General features: G+C 50.4%; 4 protein-coding genes across 4 annotated transcripts; 2 read left to right on the top strand and 2 right to left on the bottom strand.

Moving 5' to 3' along the window:
• Window positions 1-3,406: 3,406 nt before the first annotated feature.
• On the bottom strand, window positions 3,407-6,358 carry COCSUDRAFT_14587 (glycoside hydrolase; the record flags this gene model as incomplete). Its single annotated transcript, XM_005648809.1, has 10 exons — window positions 3,407-3,577; window positions 3,738-3,891; window positions 4,044-4,101; window positions 4,287-4,393; window positions 4,615-4,670; window positions 4,774-4,896; window positions 5,056-5,205; window positions 5,356-5,541; window positions 5,659-5,885; window positions 6,223-6,358. 10 exons carry the CDS (start codon window positions 6,356-6,358, stop codon window positions 3,407-3,409), a joined length of 1,368 nt encoding a protein of 455 aa, XP_005648866.1.
• Window positions 6,359-10,387: 4,029 nt separating this feature from the next.
• Window positions 10,388-13,381, top strand: COCSUDRAFT_53292 (hypothetical protein). Its single transcript, XM_005648810.1, has 6 exons — window positions 10,388-10,621; window positions 10,778-10,889; window positions 11,048-11,126; window positions 11,535-11,769; window positions 12,106-12,281; window positions 12,930-13,381. Exons 1-6 carry the CDS (start codon window positions 10,477-10,479, stop codon window positions 12,999-13,001), a joined length of 819 nt encoding a protein of 272 aa, XP_005648867.1. The 5' UTR covers window positions 10,388-10,476; the 3' UTR covers window positions 13,002-13,381.
• Window positions 13,382-13,929: 548 nt separating this feature from the next.
• COCSUDRAFT_62823 (Abce1 protein) lies at window positions 13,930-20,013 on the bottom strand (the record flags this gene model as incomplete). The annotated part of the gene is made up of 11 exons (XM_005648811.1): window positions 13,930-14,069; window positions 14,545-14,698; window positions 15,527-15,658; window positions 15,985-16,089; window positions 16,477-16,758; window positions 17,360-17,602; window positions 18,080-18,226; window positions 18,707-18,788; window positions 19,107-19,243; window positions 19,610-19,727; window positions 19,874-20,013. 11 exons carry the CDS (start codon window positions 20,011-20,013, stop codon window positions 13,930-13,932), a joined length of 1,680 nt encoding a protein of 559 aa, XP_005648868.1.
• Window positions 20,014-20,187: 174 nt separating this feature from the next.
• COCSUDRAFT_10993 (hypothetical protein) lies at window positions 20,188-20,434 on the top strand (the record flags this gene model as incomplete). Its single annotated transcript, XM_005648812.1, has 2 exons — window positions 20,188-20,292; window positions 20,366-20,434. Coding segments are annotated over 2 exons (174 nt in total), but the record flags the coding sequence as incomplete, so codon positions are not given.
• Between the last annotated feature and the right edge of the window lie 1,196 nt (window positions 20,435-21,630).

Below are 21,630 nucleotides of genomic sequence, written 5' to 3' on the forward strand. Positions count from 1 at the left end.
GGTGGGTACTTGCGCGGGGCAGTAGCTGCATGATTACTAGATCTGAGGCAGTCAATAGTGCTGAGCTGGCATCTTTGAGGATGTGTGATGTCCGCAAAAAGATAGTTTGTTATGCAGCAGACTGCAGGAAGGGAAGAGACACGCATGGGCGGTTGAATAGATAGAGCTGACAGGGATCAGTCTGTAAGTGCTGTCAGGTCAGAATGAGGTTAGGGACATGCAGGTTGAAATCTTCCAGTATAATGCAGGAACGACAGCTTTAAAGACAGCGAGGCGCTGAGGAATTGCACTTCGGCGCTATTTTCAAACAGCAAAATGCAGCACCTGCTGCAAAGCGAGAGAGCAGCCTTGGCGGGTGTTGTGCACAATGCTGAGACGACTAAGTGCTGTGAAAGCAGGAAAAGAAGAATTTTTTGGCTGGTGCATCGCATGCAAGGGGAACCAGCCTGCTAGCTGCTCAGCACAGTGAGTGTCGCTCCCAACATAACAAGGTGATCAAGCTTGCTCAGCAATCCACATGATCAAATCTGCTGGAGAGTGTTGAGTTGCTTGCAAGGTCATGAACACATTTCTGCACGTGGTCAACAAGTTCTGTGTTTGGATGGGAAGCCACGAGCAGTAACCTCTCTCCGCCTGCTAAATGACATCAGCTACCCATGTTCCAATCAACACTGCATTGCCAGATTATACTCTATGAATGAAGTAAGGAGAACAAGGCTGACTAATGCTGGTGACCGCCTGGCAGGACAGATCAGCAATGCTGAGCTGGAAGCGACGGCGCCACTTGACAATACAATTTTTTAGAATCGCCACACGCTCTACCTGCCAAGAAGCAAGGTGCGTCCGGAAACAAGCTGCAATTAGAGGTTGCCCCAATTCCACCCCTTGTTGGACTCGCCAGATCCAAGCAAGGCCCAATCAACCGTGGGCACGGTGCTCAGTATTTAGGGACAATCGATACGATACTGTATCTTGAGTCTAATGTCGAGAATATTTCTACAATGAATTTTAGCGTTGGGTTTAGAGAATATGAATATAGGGTTTATGGTTCAGGGAAGGGGCTCATACAGTAATATTTTCCACGGGTGATCGCAGTGGGAGATCAAGATTTAGGGTCGATGAATGGTCAAGAATCTAGTATCATCAAAATCTTTGCAAGACTATTTCCAGCCCCAACTGCACCATTTTTGGGGGCGGCAGCGCATGCAGAGCACTTAGTCAGCTCCATCCTTTATTTGTTATTAGAGCCTGACTCAGCACCCAGCGCAGCAGCCGGCAACGCAATTTTAATTGCCCCGCCGCCCTTGAGGGCATCCTGCTGAGCCGTAAGGACTATTTTGATGTGACCACAGAACCTTTGGCCGGCTGGTGTTACAAACTGGACAGATCTCATTTGGCTTTTCTTTTAGCCTGTGAGTGATACGGATCAGGAAGGAAGTCGTTGATCACTTTGTCCTTGATAACTCTGCACGCTTGCAATGCTCTTCCATGTTTTTCCTTCGAGTCAAGCATGTATTGTACGCCTCCTGCTGTCCTGATTCTACTGATGACTTGGCAGATGCCAAGGCTTTCACAGGAGTTTCCCAGGAAGACCATGTGCTTGACCGTGCTTGTGCCATTTGTGATGCAGGCGGTAGCTGTGAAGGATTTCATAACTCTGGGAGCCATCCGGAGATACTTGGCAGCACCGCCGCTGCTTTTGCACTCTACATTGCTACAGGACAAGCCACTGCTCGACGAGCGTGCATGGACAAGTAATGTATGGCAAGCCAAGGAATATTTTCAAGAAAAGTGCTGCAGTGCTACCAGCGCCGCTGCTCGTGAATCACTGCTGCCAGCCTTCACGGAAAGCCGAGTGATGGAGCTTGCGCCTAAGCTGGCGCTGGCAATATCTTTTCACAATCCTTGGTCAAAGTTTCTTGAAGCTACTGACACTGCTTTTATGTACAATAGACCTGCTGCTTGCTTGCCATGCCTGCAGCAGCTGACTTGTCAGTGCAGCCTAGAACCCTGAACCTTGCCAATTACTAATCACGGAACAGCTCCAGTCAGTATTCTGCTCCGTTGAGCTCTGCTGTGCGCTAGGAGTGAGCACTGGAAGTGCTTGCCATCATGGGAGCTGTGCATGCGCATGATGCGCATGCACAGCTCGTGAAGCACCTGCCAGTATAGCGAGGACAAATGGACGGCGCAGACATGCGTAGCAGAATGAATTGTTTCCTGATGCCACTACCTCTGTGGACAAGGCTCTGTGCATGTTTGGTGCACATCCCTGTGAGGGGACTCAGGGCAAAGTCAAGTGCAACAATGGTGTATTGTATTCGAGAGGGACAGACAAGCCTCTGCAGAGTGGCGGTAGAATAGGCTGAAGGATTGGTACTTGTGCTAACGCTGCTGACAGGTGGTAGCTAGATACATGCAAGAGTAACGTCACTAAATGGGGATAAATAAGGTCACGATCCCGCAGCGTCAAAATTGAATGCATACTTTTAAGGAATTCTTTTGCTGACATGCACAGACCTGCGAACATGTTCTGACTGAAGCACTGCCGAAGTTTGTAAACACTGCAACAGCTGATTAATCGCAGCGCCGTGTCATTTATGAAGCACCTTCGTATCAATTCATTAAATTAATGCACCTGTAGCAATCAGAAGCAGATATGCACTCAAGACAGGCTGCACTCGAAAAAAAACGAGGAGCTGAGCATGCATGAATGTAGTAAGTGATGACGTGGATTCTGAAAACTTTAAAATCCAAGGAGATCCTATTTTCTGACTGCTCCGGGCTGCCGTGTTTCTGGGACTCCTGGTGAGAGCAAAGCTGGAGAACTTCTGCCAGAGAATCACAATAAGTGCCAGTGTAAGGATGCTGTGATGCGGATGCGCTGCAATAAACTTGGGACGAATCGTGACGCACTTGTCCTGCGCATTTGCGAAGTTTCAGAAGTGAAATGTATGCAGTACTTGACATCACAGAGTGCTGCACAGGGGAAGTGATGACCCTGGCGCCCAACTTCAGCTCAGCGCTGACAACAGCCGTTCCTAAACAGGCGCTAGTGGCGGCCGGGGAGATTCGCTATCGCAGACGAGCCCCTCTGCCATCGCATCTGGCTGCAAGCCAGTCATCCTCGGCTACGGCAAACAGGTGCGCTGATCTCCTCCTTGCCTTGCAATATCTCTTTTTTAAATGGTTGACTGGAGCTTCCGATAGCAACAGCATATGTTTACAGCACCAGAACATCACCGGAACAGTGGCATTATACAGTAATGCTGAGCCTTGCAAGATCACAGGAAATAAATTTGCGACGAGCTATGCAATGGGGCACAAGGTCTCTACACCAATATCAAAACATGACCAGGATAATTTCAAGAAGAGCTAGTCTTTATGTTGCAGCACAACAGGAGCCCTAGTTGTTCCCGGCGTCTTGGAACAGGTTGGCCAGGACGCGGGCTGAGGCCTTCAGGGTCTGCTTCAGAGTGGCTCGGTCCACATGCACCACGCCAAAATGCTTGGAGTACCCGTCCTGCCACTCGAAATTATCGAGCAGGGACCAGACGAAATAACTGCTGACGGGCACCTGCAAACAATCATTGGGATCACTGTCAAGCAATCGGATCACATGGCGAGCCAAACATAGTGTGCCGTTCCCAAAAATGTCAAAATGAAATTCAAGACAATGCCACGGTGCAGATGCAACACGTGCTAAAGTCAAGTCTGAGGTTGAAACTGTTGCGCACCTTGTCGATGACAACCGCCTCGACAGCATTCTTGATGTAGTCCTCAAGATACTTGATGCGCGGCTTATCGTTGAGGACCTGGTCCAGGGCCATGTCATCTTCACCCTTGACTTGGAAGCCATTCTCTGTGACGCTGATCCAATCAAGGCGGTACCTGCATAAGAAATCACACGCTGTATTGATGGAAACACGATTGCGTACAACCTTGAAGTCTCAACATAAACACCTCTCAAGACACACACCTCTCAAGACACACACCTCTCAAGACACACAAATAAAAAAAATTAAACAGGTGCCTTTATTGACCTGTCGTTGACGTAATTCAGGATCATCCTGAATCCGAACGGCACCGAGTAGAGCCACTCTGCATGCGCAACAATATAATAGATGTTCAATTTGGAGAAATGAATATTCAAGGCATGCGCGCTGTTGTACATGAACTGTGGTCATCCAGGTCTTGTAAACCAATTTTCTGTGGGAAAAACCCTATATCTTGACAATGCTGCAGACTTTCAAGACATGCTGGGTGATCATGACTAAATTTCTCACCTGAGTCGCCCTCTTCGCCAATCACAAATCCATCCTTGTTTGAGTGACCCACTTCATAGTCAGTAATGCCCAAGACGCAAGTGGCGTTGTGCTTGAAGCGCGCATACCTGCAAGTACATTCTCAGAATTTGATACACGCAATAAATTCCTTCTTGAGCCGCAATGCGCAGCTGCCATTGGACGTCAACCTCCTCCAACTATTAAGTGTGCATGGCCTAGAGCTTGACCTAAACTTTGCAAAAATGCAAATCAGAGTGACAGACACCCAGGCACTGGCAACCAGTTTATACTCGTCAGGCAATAGCACATGGGCGAGAGAAGGGCGCACGATGAAGTGTAGTGGTTGAGCGCGAAATAATCAAAAGAGCCTTTCAGATCCTTGGCCTGCAAGAGAAAACCCGGATCTTAAACACACAGTTTCACCACAGAGGCTTCAAGTGCATTTTGACACTGGTGAGAGTGTTTGAGCCGGCATTAAGCAAGCTACCAGTTCTGGAGAGATCTCCGGCAGGTAAGGGATGCGAGCTCTGACGGAATCAGGAAACTGCCCAAAGTATATGGGATCAGCGAAAACTCCGAGCTCAAAATCTGTCTTCCGCTGGGCAGCTGCCTGCATGTACATACACCGCACAATGACCGTCTGACGATCTTGTGGTAAGGACTTGTTGGCATTTTACCTTCTGAGGGACATTCTAAAGGATCTGCCAGACAAGTCTACACTCCAAAAACATAGTTCATTATGTGCAGCATCTTGACTGAGTTGTCCTACCTTGTCCATCTCACTGCTGTCATCAAACGGCAATGACGACTCAGCGTTGAGGTTCATCGCTATCATTCCACCGGGTACCACTTTCCGGAAAACTTTCACAGCAGCCGCATGTGCCTTGAGCACATTCACTATGCAGTTTGCCACTTGTTCCTGCGGGACAAAGCACATGCAATTTGCCACGCATGCATGATTCCGAGGGTGATGACACATCTTGAAAGGCACAATGTCTACAGCAGCAGTTCTGTAACAACGATGCAAAATGTTCTATGTTTGCACATGTGGCAACATGTGAATTCATACCGGCTCTTTGATGCCGGGGGCATGAATGCCACTGCCGTAGCCCTCCCAGCAGAATGTTTTGGGCTCATTGATGGTGGTCCAGTATTTCACACTCTCCCCGAGGGCTTCAAACAGCGTTGCAGTGTAGTTGGCAAAGATTGGCACAATGTCTTCACTGTTCCAACCCCCAAAGCGGTCTTGCAGTGCCTGCAAACACAACCATTTGACCAAATATGCCAAGAAACGATCATCATATCGGTATACAGCGGGCTCAGTTCTGCTCATCAGTTGTTAGTTTGATGAAAAATAAGCAGATGTTCGGACCTGGGGCAGGTCCCAGTGATAACAGGTGAGGACTGGCTCGATGCCAATCGCGACCATGAAGTCGACCATCTCCTTGTAATAGTCCAGCCCCTTCTGATTCACAACGCCATCTCCCTGTGGATATATGCGCGCCCAGGAGACTGATACACGCCACTGCTTGGCAGACAGCTGCTTTGCCAGCAGCAGAATCTGTTTGTAGTCATGATAAAAATCCACAGCGACGTTGCCTGCGCATGGCACAGCCATGTGATGATTAGAACTGTGCAGGTGAGTGATTAGTCATGATCACATAATGCAGGTGACACGCATGACCATTTGAACAGATACTATTACTATTACTATTACACGCTTTTTCTGGCAAAGGCAAGGTGCGTCTGCAGCACAAGCTGCAGTTGAAGGCTGCCAAAGTCCAACCCCTTGTTGGACTCGCCAGATCCAAGCCAGACCCAATCAACTGTGGGCAAGGTGCTCAGTATTTGTACCGGCCCTCGCCAGCCGGGGCAAATACGGTGAACAGATACATGTCCTTATTAAGTTGACGTCAAAGGAAGTTCTGAAACTCACCCGTGTCATTTTTGTGAACTGTGCGTCCACCAGGGAACACAGTATGGTTGTTGGTAAAGGTATCCCAAATACTGGCTCCCTTTCCATCCGCGCGATAAGCTCCCTCGAACTGCACATGCCAGGCCACACTGCTCATTTTCTATGTCTCTCACGGGCACATTGCATTAAATTCTGAGACTGCATGTGACATCCATATAAATAAACTGTTTTAGCTGGAAAAACTATTATTTACTACTTTCATGACACGCCTTTGAAAATCCACGCGGATCATTTGCGTCGCAGCAGCAAATCTGTGACCACTGGTCAGCCAGCTGGCAGCCTTCCAGCCTTCTCTCAGGCTGTCCTCCACCAGGTCAGAGATAAATCAAGAGAATCCAAATCATGTATAATATACGGTAATCATCCCAGGACTTGACAGGTATACGGTAGCGTTTTGCCAGCCCTTAAGGGCCCCCCCAAGGGATTGGCCAAAATGGTCCAGGGCTAGGGGCAGGTTTCATGGCAACCCTAGGAATAGCTGGGATTTGGTAGAAAGGGAAAAAATATCTAGTGGCACCCTAAACCCTAATATGTGTCCTAAGATCTCCAAAGACCCCTGCCAAACCGTCGGTCTATGACTATTGCCAGCACTACCCACAACCTAAACAAAGACGTTTCAGGCTGTCTGACCTTTCCCACACGCTGAACAAGCCATCTCAAGCGCCTGTGTCTGTATCTGTGACACAGGGCTCAGCCACTAGGCTAGTGCTGCGCTTACCTAGATTTTCCTTATTATTGCAAAATTAGTTTGGAAACCTATCCATAATGAACAATCGGCAAATAACTCTACAGGCACTTCATTTGGAACATTTTCAGTCTAGAAGATCACTGAGTCTGGCAGACTCTGGTATGGGCCATGCCTCACATCCCTACATCAGAGTTGACTGGACTGTCACCTAATACCGATTGAATTCATGCCCCTATGTAACCCTACAACTGGATTACGAGTATATGCTCAGATCCGGTTGCTGGATACCTTCTGTGTCCAGCACAGATAGGTCAGTGAGGCGCTGATTAGAGGCCCTGCCTAAGGCAGAACCTAAACAGGCAACCATCTCATCATCGCATGACTCATGAACAGTAACATGCATTGTCTCCACAGAAAATTGTTTCTTATATCACTGGCCTTGGTACACCCTATCAGATCAGTTTTCAATGCCCCTGGCCGGATGCTGGGTTGCCGACGTACCTGATAGGCGGCAGAAGAGAATCCGAGCTCGAAGGGCGGGTTCCTTGGCAGGGGTTCAACTGGAGGCGACGGCGGTGTTGGTGGTTGTGAAGGGGGCGGCGGGCTGGGCAGAATCTTTGGAGGGGGCTTCTCTGTTGGGATTGGGGTTGGCGGGGAAGGCGAGGGTCCAGGCTGTGAAGTCGGTGGAATAGTTGGGGCCGGAGCCGGTGCCTCCAGAAAAGCCTGAGCGGGTGCCTGCATGGGGAGGCAGAAAAACTCTCAGCTACATTTTTGGGATTTTGAGAAAAAAATCCTAAGTACCCCAAATTTGTAACATCAGAAAAGGATAGAAATCTCATCAATATTCTTCACACTGGCAGCAATTGGGGTAAGCACTTAAGACGGGCATACAGATTGTCAGGGTTTTGACATGCAACTGCAAGCTGGTGCCTTTATAATGCAGAGCAAGACATCTTTGGATCCCAGACTGCAAGTTGGACTTACCAGTGCCTGCTGTCGTGCAGTCTCTTGGGGTACTCCTTGAAGAGGATTTTCAGCCGGGAGATTCTGCTCCGGCAGCATTGCAGATGAAAATATTTCATTCAAGTGTTGCATGCGTGCGGGTGGAAGTGTTTGCTGCCCTGCAGACGCAGACAAGTGATTCAGTGACTGTGAAACATCAAAGGGTTAAACTCTAAGGGTCAAACCCAAAGGTTGTCAGCCCACACTGAGAAGTATATGGTAGAGGCTGCACTTCAGGCAAGCTGCACTTGCAAGTTATGCTTTGATCAACTGAGATCCTGGCAGCTTTGCCTGTGGCCAAAACGAGGATACACGAAATTTATTTAGCTGCCAGAAGCACCCTGCCACGACAACTCAGACGATTGCAAAGCTTCTGAGATTTTTCGACGAAGCGACCCACCTGACACGGTCACGGCGAGGCAGCACAAGAAGACCAGATGTCCTGGCCCCATCGTGGAACGCTCCTTCGTTTCTGCAAAGAATAGAGGTTTGTCACGTTCAATCCTGTGAGATGAGGAAAATAAAACCGTAGAGACTTTTCAAGTGAATCCAGAAAGAGCAGCCGCCAGGCGTGCCGCCTTTTTTGAGCTGTTCTGGCTGGCGGAACAACGTCAAACGACCACATATTGCAACGATGCGAATGTTTGGGAATAAGAGCAGCAGACAGAACGTTGCTGTGTATAAGACGATCGACAAAGGCGGCTGCCGTCAACCTGAAGGGCCTTCCAACATTGCAGCAGTGGGTTCAAGCACGACAGACCAGTATACTCTTGCAAGATCACCTTGAAGTGTTCAGACGGGCGATGCAGGTGCTCGGTCCCTCAGTAGAACTCCTGGGAAAATGAAGTCTGCTGGGTCCGTCTGCGATTTTTATATTCGTGTGGACGCCTCGTTCGTTGCGGCGTTCCTGCAGGTTTCTAGAAGAAAACGTGATCGCCGATGACAAAAGAGGTCAATTGGTCATATTGGTCATTCCATCCCACCTGAGAGAAAGTTCGATTCTGCGAGTCCTATACTAGGTTAGAACCTCCAACGTCTCCAGATGTCTGGCAATTGTTTGTGCACATACTACACAGTGCTATGGGCACGCCAATTTGCTCGTTAGAGGTAGCCTGATTGATCAAGTGCAACGCTTGTTCTGTGGACTGAACGTGCAAGCACGCACAAGGGGCCAGATTCAGTGCTGGGCAGTGCCTGTCCGATCACTATGATATCAGCCTCACATAATCCTGAGCTGGATCGAAACGAGTCCTGCTGAAAGCAGGATCCACACACAAGTAAGTGCCGTGTGCCAGCATTGTTGCGTTGGGAACGACCTCTTGTGTCCTGCAGTGTGGCTGTGCTTCTGATGTCTCCTGCCTGTAGCAGGACCTGGCTTAAAGGGCGCAGCACCAGTCTAGCTGGCAGCCTTATGGTTGAGGAATTTTCATGTTTACTGTTGCGCCATGTGCAGCTGGTGAGGACACTTGAGGCTTCAAGCTGCCCTTGATATTCCTGTGCCACCTGCCGCATCCTGCTGGTTCTGTGGTACAAATAAATGGCCACAGTAGAAACAAGTCACTGCTAGCCAAGAGGAGTGTGCATGTCTCAGGGGAAAGTCACTGGCTCAGGGACTTCCCGGCAGTGAATGGGCTTGTCAGGAGAGATAATTTCAGCTTCACTGGCTTCCAGACACACATCCAGATCAGCAAGCCAGAAGGACACATTGGGGGTCATATCATAGTGCCATTATTTGATGTACCGAGGGGCCGCACTGTTCGAGCCCTGCGCCTAGATGTGGATCTAGTCCTTGTTCCCCTCCGCAGAGGCACTACAGCTGCAGAGCATACTGTCAATGCGCTGGGGCAACAGGTGCTACCACTTCACACTGCTCGGAAGTTTTTGCCCCAGAGCGGCCATTGGCAGCTTCGGCACCCTGCTGTCGTGAACGTGGTGCCGATGTATCCTTGATGAGAAGTCTGTGCAGCACAAGCATCTTGGACAGTCTGCAAGCACTGTTTGCAATGCTTGTGCCCTGCTGGACATACCGTGGTGACCGGTCTAAATTCCACACCATATGTGGTAAATGCAGCCTTGTAAAGTGCTGTGTGTATTGGCAGGCCCGGGAAGGGAGGAGGAAGCCGCCGCAGCCGCTGACTGTTGCATCCAAGGCCTAGGCCTCATTCGGGAGCTTGCGTCTGTTTTGTACTATGATAGGGCTATAACAGGTCCGCAAGATTTGTGCCTGCATGGCTACATCCTCTCTGCTGCTTCTAAGTGCCTGCCACTTTAATCTTAAAAGCGTGTGTAAGATATTTTGCTGTTGACATCAAGATGTTCTGGACACGAAGCTGTTGGGCAACGGTTCATAATCACCAAGGTCGCAGAAGGTGTTCCCTCCTGAGGAAGGGCACTCCCATTCTCACTGAATGCAACGATACCGCAGCTAAGTCACATCGAAGAAGTGTAAGTAAGAAGAAGAGAAGATTTCTTGCTTCTGATCGAGTTTATTGTGGATCGTTGTGGCACAGTTCAGATCCTCAACCATGCGATCCACCGGTGTTTACTTCCAAGCATTTGGGACCCTGCCTCCCAAGTTACATTCCTACAAGACATTTCCACGCTGTAGGCATCAACCGATAAGAGCTTCCTCAGGGTTTGGTTATGAGGATCAGGTGGTCGCAACACCAGGTGATCTCCTGGCCCTGCTCAAGGCCGCTCACAGATCCACGGAGTGGGTTGAGCTTAATGTCTGGAGTTTGTTTTTTACTGAAAGGTGCAGAACGAAAGGCTTCCCACTCCAGGTGTGGTGAGACTAAAAGCGATGGTCTTGTGACTTTGGTGCAGCTCTGGGAAATCGTGTGGAGGCTTGGCTCAAAACTCCAGTTGACATCTTGACATTCGGCCCCAGAGCTGCAGTAGGCGCACTCCTGTCGCTACCCCAGCGAGCCCAGACCTTGTGAGCTACCCCTCTGCTGTCTTGAGCACCAAGCAAAATGCTGCCTGCTACCTCTGCAGCAATATTACAGTGTATTCACTTCCTGCCACATGTCTAATCGTTCTGAGGTGTGATGTTCGTACTTAAATGATCTCACCGTAGACTTGTGACCTGCACAGGCAGCAGGATCTGGACAGGATCAATATGCTGCTGCAAGATCCGCGGCCCCTTGAGGACAAGAGGGATGAGCTAGCAAAGGTGCTGCTCCATCCACCACCTACTCAATGCAGATTGCTGTGCACTCTTGTTCATCTGACCATCTTGTGGCTGGCCAGTCCTGCTGCGCAGCAGCAGACAGAGTAGCACCACCTGCAGCCTATTTTACATGATCAGCAGTCATCTCCAAGGGCACCACACTGAAGCCTGGTCCCAGGAGGCAGGAGCCTCTCTATAAATGCATAAGATCTATCTCAAGAATCGAATGCATTTGTTTCCCCATGACGGATCATACTTCTCACTACTGCATTCCTCGAGCCAGGAGCCGCCATGAGCTCGCATATGGATCTGTTGTAAGATTATAAAGCACGTTCATTCCCGTGCCGGGTCAAACCCTTCCCGCCAGCACAAACCCTCGAGAACCCTTGAGCAGGGGTCTGCGCGCCGCAGGAGGTGGAGGGAACGCTCGTGGAGTTTGTGGAAAAAGGCGCCGGCATCGAAGCCGACGTCCTCGCCAATCTGACGGCCGCGCTCCCGCCAGAGATCAAAGATTCTCTGCCGCAGGAATTGCGATCGGCGCTCGGCCGCTCTGGCGCGCCGGCCGCGTCGGCGGCGAGCGCGTACGATGCCCCGGTGGTGGAATACGCGCCGATGCCGGCTGCCACGCTGGTGACTAACCAGATCGGTGAGTAATGTTCTTGCATGCATGCGCATGGGCCCAATACCTCACACAAGGTGGGGTGCAGAGTCTTGGCCCTATTCTAAACATTGCTGATTGCTCCTAAATATCTCTTTGTTTAATCTGTCCGATGTGACTTGGAGCTGGGCAATGAGCCCCAAACTCTGCTGTGCTCTGCTTGAGGTGCCTAAAAAAATGGAGTTCTGTAATTTTACAACCACCAGCCATGCTGGGCGCATATTATATCCTACGTTACAGGCTGGCACATGCAAGCTCAGCATGCTGCCACCTAGACTGGCTGATTCCCATTCCCTGCTGACATCCCATGTGCGGTGCGCTCAGCTGCGGAGATGACGGACCTGCGCGAGGCCGTCAGGGAGCTGAGGGGAGCGATTGATACATTGGCGGTGAACCTCGATCCGGCGCAGGACAAGGTGCTTCGGCTGAACGTGCGCGAGGCTCGCAACAGCGCCGCCCTGCGCCTGCAGCAGCTCTCGCCCGCAACAATGGCATCCTCAGTGCGGATTTCTTCTTGCATGTAAAGTAAACTTTTTAAAGTCGAGTTTATATCAAGGACAAGGGAGTGCAAATGCGCTTTGCGGATCTCGTCTTAGGGCAGTGCTCGCCTCAGCACTGAGGGCAGCAACTTTCACCGGAAACCTTAGTTCTTGGTGCGCTGGAGTTCAAATGTAAAAATGACAGCATCCAAATTCACTTTCAAGCTGCGGAGCCATGGCTGCCGCAGGTTTTGCCAGCTGCTATGGCAGCCCCGGTCTGACACAATGTTTAGTTGGATTAGAGTTTGATACTACAGCACTGCATCGCCATGCAGTGCTCTGCTCATGCACTGCATTGTTTTATAGTGCTGCTGCGCTTGCAGCAGAGACCTCTGCCTTCAACCTTTGTTGCTCGAGAGTTTGTTCCGCTCCAGGGTTTTTCTTGAACATCCCCTCTCAGGCCATTTGACTGGCATTACAGCCACATGCAATGCAAAACTCAGACGTATGGCAGGCCCAGGACCCTGGCGTGGAGTGAAGCCGACAAACGAGCATCCTGTGCAAATGCCATTTCTGAGCTTGCATGACATGTCCAAGACCTTTGAGGCTCTGTAATGTGTGAGCAGACAGAGGAAAGAGGCTGAGAGCTCTCTGTGTTTGTATCCACAGGACGAGTCGATAGGGGCAGCCATCAGTGAGGCTGCTGCTCTGTTGGCAGACGTGGACTCTTTGGGAGTGTGATGGCATCAGGGTTCATGTGCCGGGTTAAGAGTGCACATGAAACTCAGCATCGTGTGACAGATATGCTGGGCAGCATGAAATGACTATGATCCAAAGGGCGGCTGCACTTGCAGCTTCATATCTATCCAGAAAATGTTGTCTGGCGTGCGGATGCCCAAATATCCGTTGCAGTTGCATTGCTGTCTTACACAAACGTGATACAGCGCCATCAATTGTCCTCAAGCTAATTTTTCCAGTTAACTCCTAGGCCTATGCATGCTGAAGCAATGGGGTTGCAAGCTACCCCTACAGACATCAGAGTTCCGATGCGAGAATGCATTGCAATCTGCCTGTCGTACTGTAACATTGCTGTGTGCAATTGCACAGCGGCAGTAACTTTCAAGGAGACTGTGGGACCAGTTCGGGTGCACAAATGTCAGCGATGACCAAACCAACCAGCACGCACACACCAAAGATCCAAGCCTACCATGGACACCACGAAACAAGCTGCAAATTAATTCCATATACAATTCCATGTTGTTCTACACAGTTTCAGGCGAGTCACACTCAAGGCGCTCGCTGATCCAAGGGACACTGCAGCATATCAGCAATCGACTGCCTCACATGGTGACAGCCTTCCCATTTTTTTCTTGACAAAACGCTTGACTCTTGCAACAAGCTTGCATCATTCCACCTCCTCGTCGTTGCCACCCTTAGTACTTGGAAACGCCTCACAATGCAGCAATTGAAAAACCCCGCCGCACTGCTTTGCACCTCGAATTGTAGACCGTGCTTTACCCGAGCAAGTTCAGGTCACCAAGGCCTTCATTACAGGCAGCCAGAGGTGCTTGTAGATAGCATGTTGGCGGGTCATATTGTCAGTCAGGCGCGGGGGCCACTGCGTAGAGTGACAATTCTCGTCAATGTCACGGGTGACTGATCATGATGCTTAGTCATCGAGGTAGTAGAAGGAGCCGGCGGACTTCTGCTCCTGGTCCTTGACGGAGTTCATCTTGTTGATGCGCGGGCGGTAGTTGGTCGGGTCCCGCCGGAAGGTGATGTCCAGGTTCTTCAAGAACAGGTTCATGCCTGCAGCACACATCACAGACAATTCTAAGCATGCAGCCAGTCTCGAGTCTTGAGAAACTGGGAAGGACACTCAAAATGCCACTAAACTGCCCTAGACACTTCTGATGGTGTCATCAAATGCCATCAAAAGCCCCTGGGTGGTGGATGGTGTGAATTATAGCTGATCTTGAAAAACCACTCCCGAGATCAAAGGGCAGGCGTACGCATTGCAGGACCCAACAGGTTTGTGCATATTCAACCCTGTTCTCATTGAGTTAGACAAAAATAAGTGAACCGCAAGACAGGCCTTGAATATGAAAGGTTCCAGAAAGATCTAGGATGTTCCGGGAAACTATATCAAGCTCCTTTTTAGCCTCTTGAACTCTTCAAGAAGCTTCATGTTGCTTGCCACAATATCCCAGACCCAGAAAACCATTTTTCTTTATTGCAGCATCTGCCTTACTTCAGACAAGCAAAGGTGAAAAAGTAATCTCACCTGAGAGGAGGGACTGGGGCTTTCGGGCGGTGGCATTCTTGGAGGGCTCTCCCTCGTAGACGATGACTCGGTCTGCCAGGTAGGCGGCCATGATGAAGTCGTGCTCCACTATGAACGCTGTCTTCTTCGAGTGCATTATGAACCGCTTTATCACCTGCGCGCACCGGCAACAACCCACACTAAGGCCATGCACCTTGAATTGTTGCGTCTTACATTAAAGTTCACCCACTTTGTGTTTTATAGAATTATCGACCCTTCATCGACCCTAAACCCTAAATCCACCAATGCATTCCCCGTGAAAAATATTTCGCTATAAAGGCCCCTTCCCTAAACCCTAAACCCTAAATTCGTGCTCCCTAAATCCTAAGCTAAAGTGGGTGAAGAATAACGTCAGGGATTGCGAGCATCTTAGTAATCACTAGTCTCACTATATCACTATGATTCCTGGAGTGGCGTCTGGCATCATCACAGTGCTGCACAAGCAAGCGGCACGGCTCGCACCGAGATTACTCTTTCAGCCATTCCATCTTAAGCATAAGACAGGACTGCAAGCTTGCCTTGGAATTTTACTGAATCACATCAGGCCACAGGGCAGAGCTGCAATGAAAATGGGGGGTCTAAGCACATGCATGTGGCACGCAGGTCTAAATCCATCCAGAGAACGACCCTCATAGTACTTCAACTGAGACATTATCCTTTCCCACCTGCACTGATGATCCAAAATGCAACGGCAACGCGGCATCACAATCCCCCAGAAGACACGAGCAACCACCAAGAGCCCAAAGCTGCTTGGAAAACTAGGGGATAAGCCAGGGCCCTGTAATGAATGCAGACATCCTCTGTACATGTGTCCTGTACAGGGACCTTGGCAGTACTACAAGAGGATGCCCGGGAATTTATTTTCGCCGATTCCTTAATCGAAACACTGGAGTAATCCCTTACACCTAGTGACTGCGCCCGGGAAGGGGATTTTTGAACAGACCTTGGCGGCAATGATGCGCTGCTCGGAGTCGAGGTAGGCGGAGGGCTCATCGATGAGGTAGATGTCGGCAGGAGTGCCCAGCGCCAGAGTAATGGCCACGCGCTGCAGCTCACCTCCACTCAGGTTCTGCACCTGTTTGCACCATTTTGCACGAGCAACTCAGCATTTCTTTAGAGATTGTACACGGTAGGTACCGTATTCGGCAGTCAGTATCGACATGCATATACTCTGCTAGACTGCATGGGATGGAGCTGGAATGGCAAACAACAACTGCACCACTGCAGCGTCCACATCTCATGCCATCAGCAAGGAGCCACTTTGTGTGGGAGAAGATGCAAGTGGCCTGCGGAAAAGCTTGCCCTTCCCCGGTGCACATTACTCATCTAATGCTGATGAGCATGTGAAGCAGAGATTTACAGCTGCAGACGGTGCAAGCAGAAGAGAGCATGTGCGCGCACCTGCTGGTCGATGAGGGCCTCGATGTTGAGGGGCTTGAGCACATCAGTCCCAAACTGCGGGTTGAGGTACATCTCCCGGATGCGCTTGTGCAGCAGCTCCCGAACCTGCACATGAACATTTTTGAATGTCAGCCGACTCTGCAGTCTTCAGTGCTGGGCCAAAATTCCCCTATGAAATCTCTTAAAAAGCCTGTTGCAGAAAGGCCCCCAGAACAGTTGAGCACCATCCACCAGCACAGGCAAATCGAGGTTAAACAACCTGTCTCGCGCTGAGCCAGCCATTCAAAGCCAAAAACGTTCCACCGGGCGCAGACATGAATCTTATTGTCCCTGCATGACTCTGGCTTATTCTGTCAGACATACTGCTAGGTATTGCGTATTCCAGCAACATGACTGCGTGCTGGACACTGCGCACAACAACGCCTGCATGGCACAACGCAATAATAACCCACGCAGTTCAGGACAGGTCAGAGGGGTAGCGAAGTGCCGCACCGTGCCGGGGAACTTGGGCGAGATCTTCTGCGGCTTGTAGGACACCTTGAACTCAGGAACCTCTACGCTCTCGTCGTCCGCTTTCAGGCTGCCGTGCAGCATGCGGATGAACGTGGTCTTCCCAGTCCCATTCTCCCCAAGCATGACTAAGATCTCGCTGTCTGTGAACTCCCCGGCTTCCACGTGCAGCGAGAAGCTGCCCTGCGTCTTGGTCATGGCTGGGTAGCCGTAGTGGCTAAACCTCTTCGTGCTGGCGTCCACCTCAGCAGTGGTCTCCGCCACCTGCAGCATAAAAACAAAATTCAAATTCAAATTGAATGTTTGATATTGATATTTAAGACAGTTTTGCTGGGTGGCCAGAGAACCAGAAGAGATGCTAAACAGTATAGAATCCAGCCCAATGAGCCCTCAGTGGGCATGGACCAAAAGAGCATGCTTAGCAAAGGGAGATGGGGAAGGAAACAAAGCACCAAAAACTGACTTCCTGAGGAGTCCAGCAGGAGACTTGGTTGCATGTCCATGGAACCCCAAATTGCAAGGGGCAGAAGCAATCTACATGGCGTCACAGGCCCTGGCAAATAACGCCATGATGTCACAGGTGACTGAGCCAAAATAAAAGACATTGCAATGTACACGCAATGCACATGCCTCTTGAACCGGTAGGGATCTTAATCCGATGTGGATTAAAGAAACCTCATGCCCCAATCGGCACATGCAAACGCATGCAGCGCAATGTCTTCAAGTTTGATACAAACCCAGCACACCACCCAACCCATCAAATCTTGTTTCACTGCACTGATACGTGCACTTCTAACACCCTGAACGCTAGACTCTTACTAAATCTTAAAGGATCCCAACCTTCAAATAATCCGGAATATTAGACACAGCAGGTGATACGTGCCTTGAAGGTGAGGGCCTCATCCCGGAAGCGCAGGTTCTCGGTGGGGACGAAGCCGGCCAGGAAGATGTTGATGCCCTCGCGCACGCTGAAGGGCATGGTGACCACTCCGTACGCGCCGGGCTTGCCGTAGAGGCAGCAGATGAAGTCGGAGAGGTAGTCGAGCACCGCCAGGTCGTGCTCCACCACAATCACATACTTCTTGGGGCCCAGCAGTGACCGGATCACCTGCGCGGCGGCGGCAGGCAAAAACTTTACGGTTAAGTGTTTAGGATTCCCCGGCGGCGGAATGGGGGAAATTGTCAGTCAGCAGGACGTCTTAGGCACATGTAAAAGGCGAGAAAAAGCGGCTGCAGGATATGGGCATATTGAGACCTTCTCTGTGGTCAGGAACATGCAAGGTGCAGCACAGGATGCCCCACACGGAACCATTGAGATGTTGATCCTAGTTGGGATCTAATTGAGTAAATGCTTATGCAGTGGTTTTGGCCAGTTATGCGGCCGACCCCATGCCGAAGGAGATGCAAACTCAGCAGTGAGCTACTCGACCAGTCAGAGAAGAAATGCGACTCAACGCCGGAGCCATGTATATTGCAATTATACATGCAGACTGAGACTAAAAGTGCTCCGCATGAGCTGCATTACCCTCATGCTGATGCTGCTTCTGCAGAGCAAATGCTCTTCAATATTGAGGTGAAAACAAACCTGCGCTGCTTTGAGGCGCTGCCTGACGTCGAGGTAGGAGGAGGGCTCATCGATCATGTACACGTCAGCCTCCTGCGCTGCCACCACCGCTATGGCAAACCGCTGCAGCTCGCCTCCCGACAAGTGCTCCACTTCACGGTCCAGCACCTGGGGGAAAAAACGATGCACGCTGTCAGCCCTGGAATCCGATGGCAGCATGAAAGTACCTGAAGAAGAAGAAGCAGACATGATGATGATTTATTGTTATAATTATTACACGCTCTTCCTGCCAAGAGGCAAGGTGCGTCCTGCAGACAAGCTGCAGTTAATGGCTGCCACAATCCTACCCCTTGTTGGACTCGCCAGATCCAAGCAAGACCCAATCAACCGTGGGCACCATGATGAATATTGCAGACAAGATACAGGTAATCATGCCAGCTCCTTCAAAACTGCACTTTCATGCAAGTATCAGGAGCACTGCAGTTAGACTGTGCAGAGATTGGCATCCTCGTTGACAATCCATCAACCCAAAAAAATTAGGGCACAACACTTGCTAGTGCGCCATTTGCACCGTCACAGAAAGGAAATGCAGGGTGCAGATGACATGCAATGGTGCAGAAAACTGGCAGGGTGCAAGAAGGTGTGCACCTGTTCCAAGTCCAGGTCTCGCAGGAGCATCTCCTTCACGCCCCTGGCATCCTTCTCATCAATGATGCTCTCCACACTCCCCCTGCAATTGTCCACAGCCAAAGTCATGCATGCACTAACACGTAACGGTTTCTTTTCTTCCTGGCCCATTGCACTGGTGCAGTGGCCGGATGCACTGGCCCGAGGGCAGCCTGAACCTCAGCTGTGAGAATTTTAAGAGAACCATATGATCTCGGCTATGTACCCTTCCTTGGCTGATGTTGGATGGGCCCATGCAATGCAATTTCTCCTCCCACTAGGCACTCGGAAATGGGTATGGCCACAGGTGTCACACAGCGCAGTAATCAGCCCCTTGCAGGCTGTGTATGTCACGAACTCAGAGCAAAGATGAGCGCCTCACCTGACGGCCTTGGGGATGTGGTCGACGTACTGGGGCTTGATGGTGGCATGCAGGTCGTCCTCCAGGATGCGAGTGAAGTAGTTCTGCAGCTCACTCCCCCGGAAGTGCCCCAGGATCTCCTGCCAGTCGGGGGGCGACTGCGCGAATGACAGCACACATTAGCGCAGTCTAGCACGTTTTCTGTAGCCAGCTGCGCTGGCAGCGCCAATTCTGCCATAATGGCCATTTCCAATCTATTGACGCTCGCGCTGCTATTCATCAAGATTCACAGCGGAGTCTGGCCCCTGGTCAATCCTACCCTGGAATTTTGCGGCGCTGACAAGTTTCTTCAGAGTTTCTGCTGGTTTGCTGGTAGCACGCAACGGGCAGCTTGCGCAAATGAGCAAAAAGTATTGCAGATTTGACAGTGCATCAGGACATGGCAATTGTGAAAGCTCGGGGCTATAATCAAGCTTACACTGGGTAATTGAGGAGACAGACAAATTGACAGTGAACTCTCGCACCTCAAAGCGCCCCAGGTTGGGTTTGAGCTTGCCGGCGAGGACTTTGAGGGCGGTGGATTTGCCGATGCCGTTCGTGCCCACCAGCCCCAACACCTGCCCAGGCCTGGGCACCGGCAGCCTACTCGCGCACACAATCCCGGGCTTGAAATTTAAAGAGAAAAAACAATTACAGCACCAGGGAAAAGTCCAGCAGGTGGCCCCCCACGGGTGACACATGACTTGCACATTCAGGTGCTTGCAGAACAATGAAGAGCCAAAAGGGACATGAGAGCCTGCAGGCTGGAGAAATCCCATGCAAACAGGCCAACAACTTGAAGGGGGGCGTGCCTGTGAAGTTTGAAGGAGTTGGGTCCGTAGCGGTGCGTGGTCTCCCTCTCCAGGTTCTTTGGCAGGTTGATGATCATGATCGCATCAAACGGACATTTCTGCAAAGAGGCACACCTCGATTCAGGAGGGTAACATGCGATAACACACCATGATATGGCATGAGCGCTGCAAGGCAAGGCAGCCAAAAGAGGTGCAACTGCATTACATCACTGCTGGTAAGGCAGCAGCGCGGTAGGAGGATCACCTTTATACAAATACCGCAGCCGATGCAGAGCTCCTCTGAGATCCATGCTGTCTTTGAGTTCGGGGCCACTTCAATGCAGAGCTTGCCTGCAGATTACCCCAGCACGTTGATCGTTTGACACATGTCACAACGTTCCATTGAGATGATCAAGGACACGTCCAGAATCGAGTGCTGATTGAAGGTAGTGCTCACCTATTTTCACCACAGGACAGCTCTTCTTGCACTCCTGCCTGCATTTCTTCGGTTTGCACCTGGATGCACGAAAGAAATCGATCTCAAGAAGTAGAGGCAGGGATGCAGAGTAGTCACCAATCCCAGTTATAACTCCAGACTTCACCACATTCAGCAAGTGCAGCTTCCAGTAGCTGCACATCCTCCACCACCAGAGTGCTCCACCTGATCATATGATGTGCTCAATGGCACCAGCTCATTCGGATATCTGGAAACTCGAGCAGCAGAAGCAAACCTGTCTGCGCTAACGATTGCGATACGAGTCAGTGTCTCGTTGTCTACTTCCTTCTTCTTGTTCTTGGGAGGCATCTTGCCTGCGGCCTCGTCCCAACCGAGGCCTCAGGTTAACTTGATTGTCTTCTAACAAGCCTGTGATCAGTGATCAAACGCCCAGTACGGTGCTCTAAAGCTGTGCAGATCGAGGAGGGACACCCCTGATCAGGCACTCCTGCAGAAATCAAGGAATGATGCTGCGCTCTGAGAGCAGGATGAAAGTGCAAGGGCAATCGAGTTTCAGCGAAAGTATGCAAAACACTCCAGAAGTAATTTTGAATGCAATGAGCCGCCTGCATGCATTTAATGGTGCGTCTTCTAGCAGGGCACCCGAGTAATCAAAATCCACTACTTTAGTGGATGTAAACGCTACTAATGTGGTGGATTATTGGCAATCAGGGGCCATGCCACCTGGTAACACATTCCATAGCATGCCATTTTGGTAATAAAAATTAGGCCTTTCGTCAGTAAGCATGGAGAATGATCAGTGATGTGTTTCTGTACCGAGCATGTCACTTATTATTGCTAGGATCCCGTGTTACAAGTGTGGCAGTGACAAGGAGAAGCTTCATCCGAACTGCGCAAGTTCAGAACGCTTGACTCGCTGTGTAGGTTGTGATTATATTATCAGATTCTATTCAGAAGGTCTGACAAAGGACGAATACGGCCACGACGCTGTTGCCGACTGGGTCTTCAAACAAGAGGCAAGGGTGCCATTGCAACGTTGCAATGCCGTGGACTCAGGGGTCAGATATTTCCATCAGAGCTGCCTTGGCCGAGATGAACCTTCAGCATTGTCCAGAGCTAATGGCTACTATTCTATTCGCGGGAAGATTGAGAGCGAAAAGTATCCAGAGCTCAGAAATATTACCCACAAATGCTGTGAGGACTGCGTCATTGCAGCCCAAACCAGGGGCAAGGATCTCAATGAGGATAAGTTGAATTT

This window comes from Coccomyxa subellipsoidea (assembly GCF_000258705.1).
Source record: "Coccomyxa subellipsoidea C-169, whole genome shotgun sequence".
Lineage (NCBI taxonomy): Eukaryota > Viridiplantae > Chlorophyta > Trebouxiophyceae > Coccomyxaceae > Coccomyxa > Coccomyxa subellipsoidea.

Bases quoted from the DNA above. Each gene is read 5' to 3' on its own strand.
- COCSUDRAFT_53292 (XM_005648810.1), top strand. From the start codon at position 10,477: ATGCGATCCACCGGTGTTTACTTCCAAGCATTTGGGACCCTGCCTCCC. The intron at 10,622-10,777 runs GTGATCTCCTGG...ACTTTGGTGCAG, and splicing joins TCAGGTGGTCGCAACACCAG to CTCTGGGAAATCGTGTGGAG. The intron at 12,282-12,929 runs GTGCGGATTTCT...TTGTATCCACAG, and splicing joins CCGCAACAATGGCATCCTCA to GACGAGTCGATAGGGGCAGC.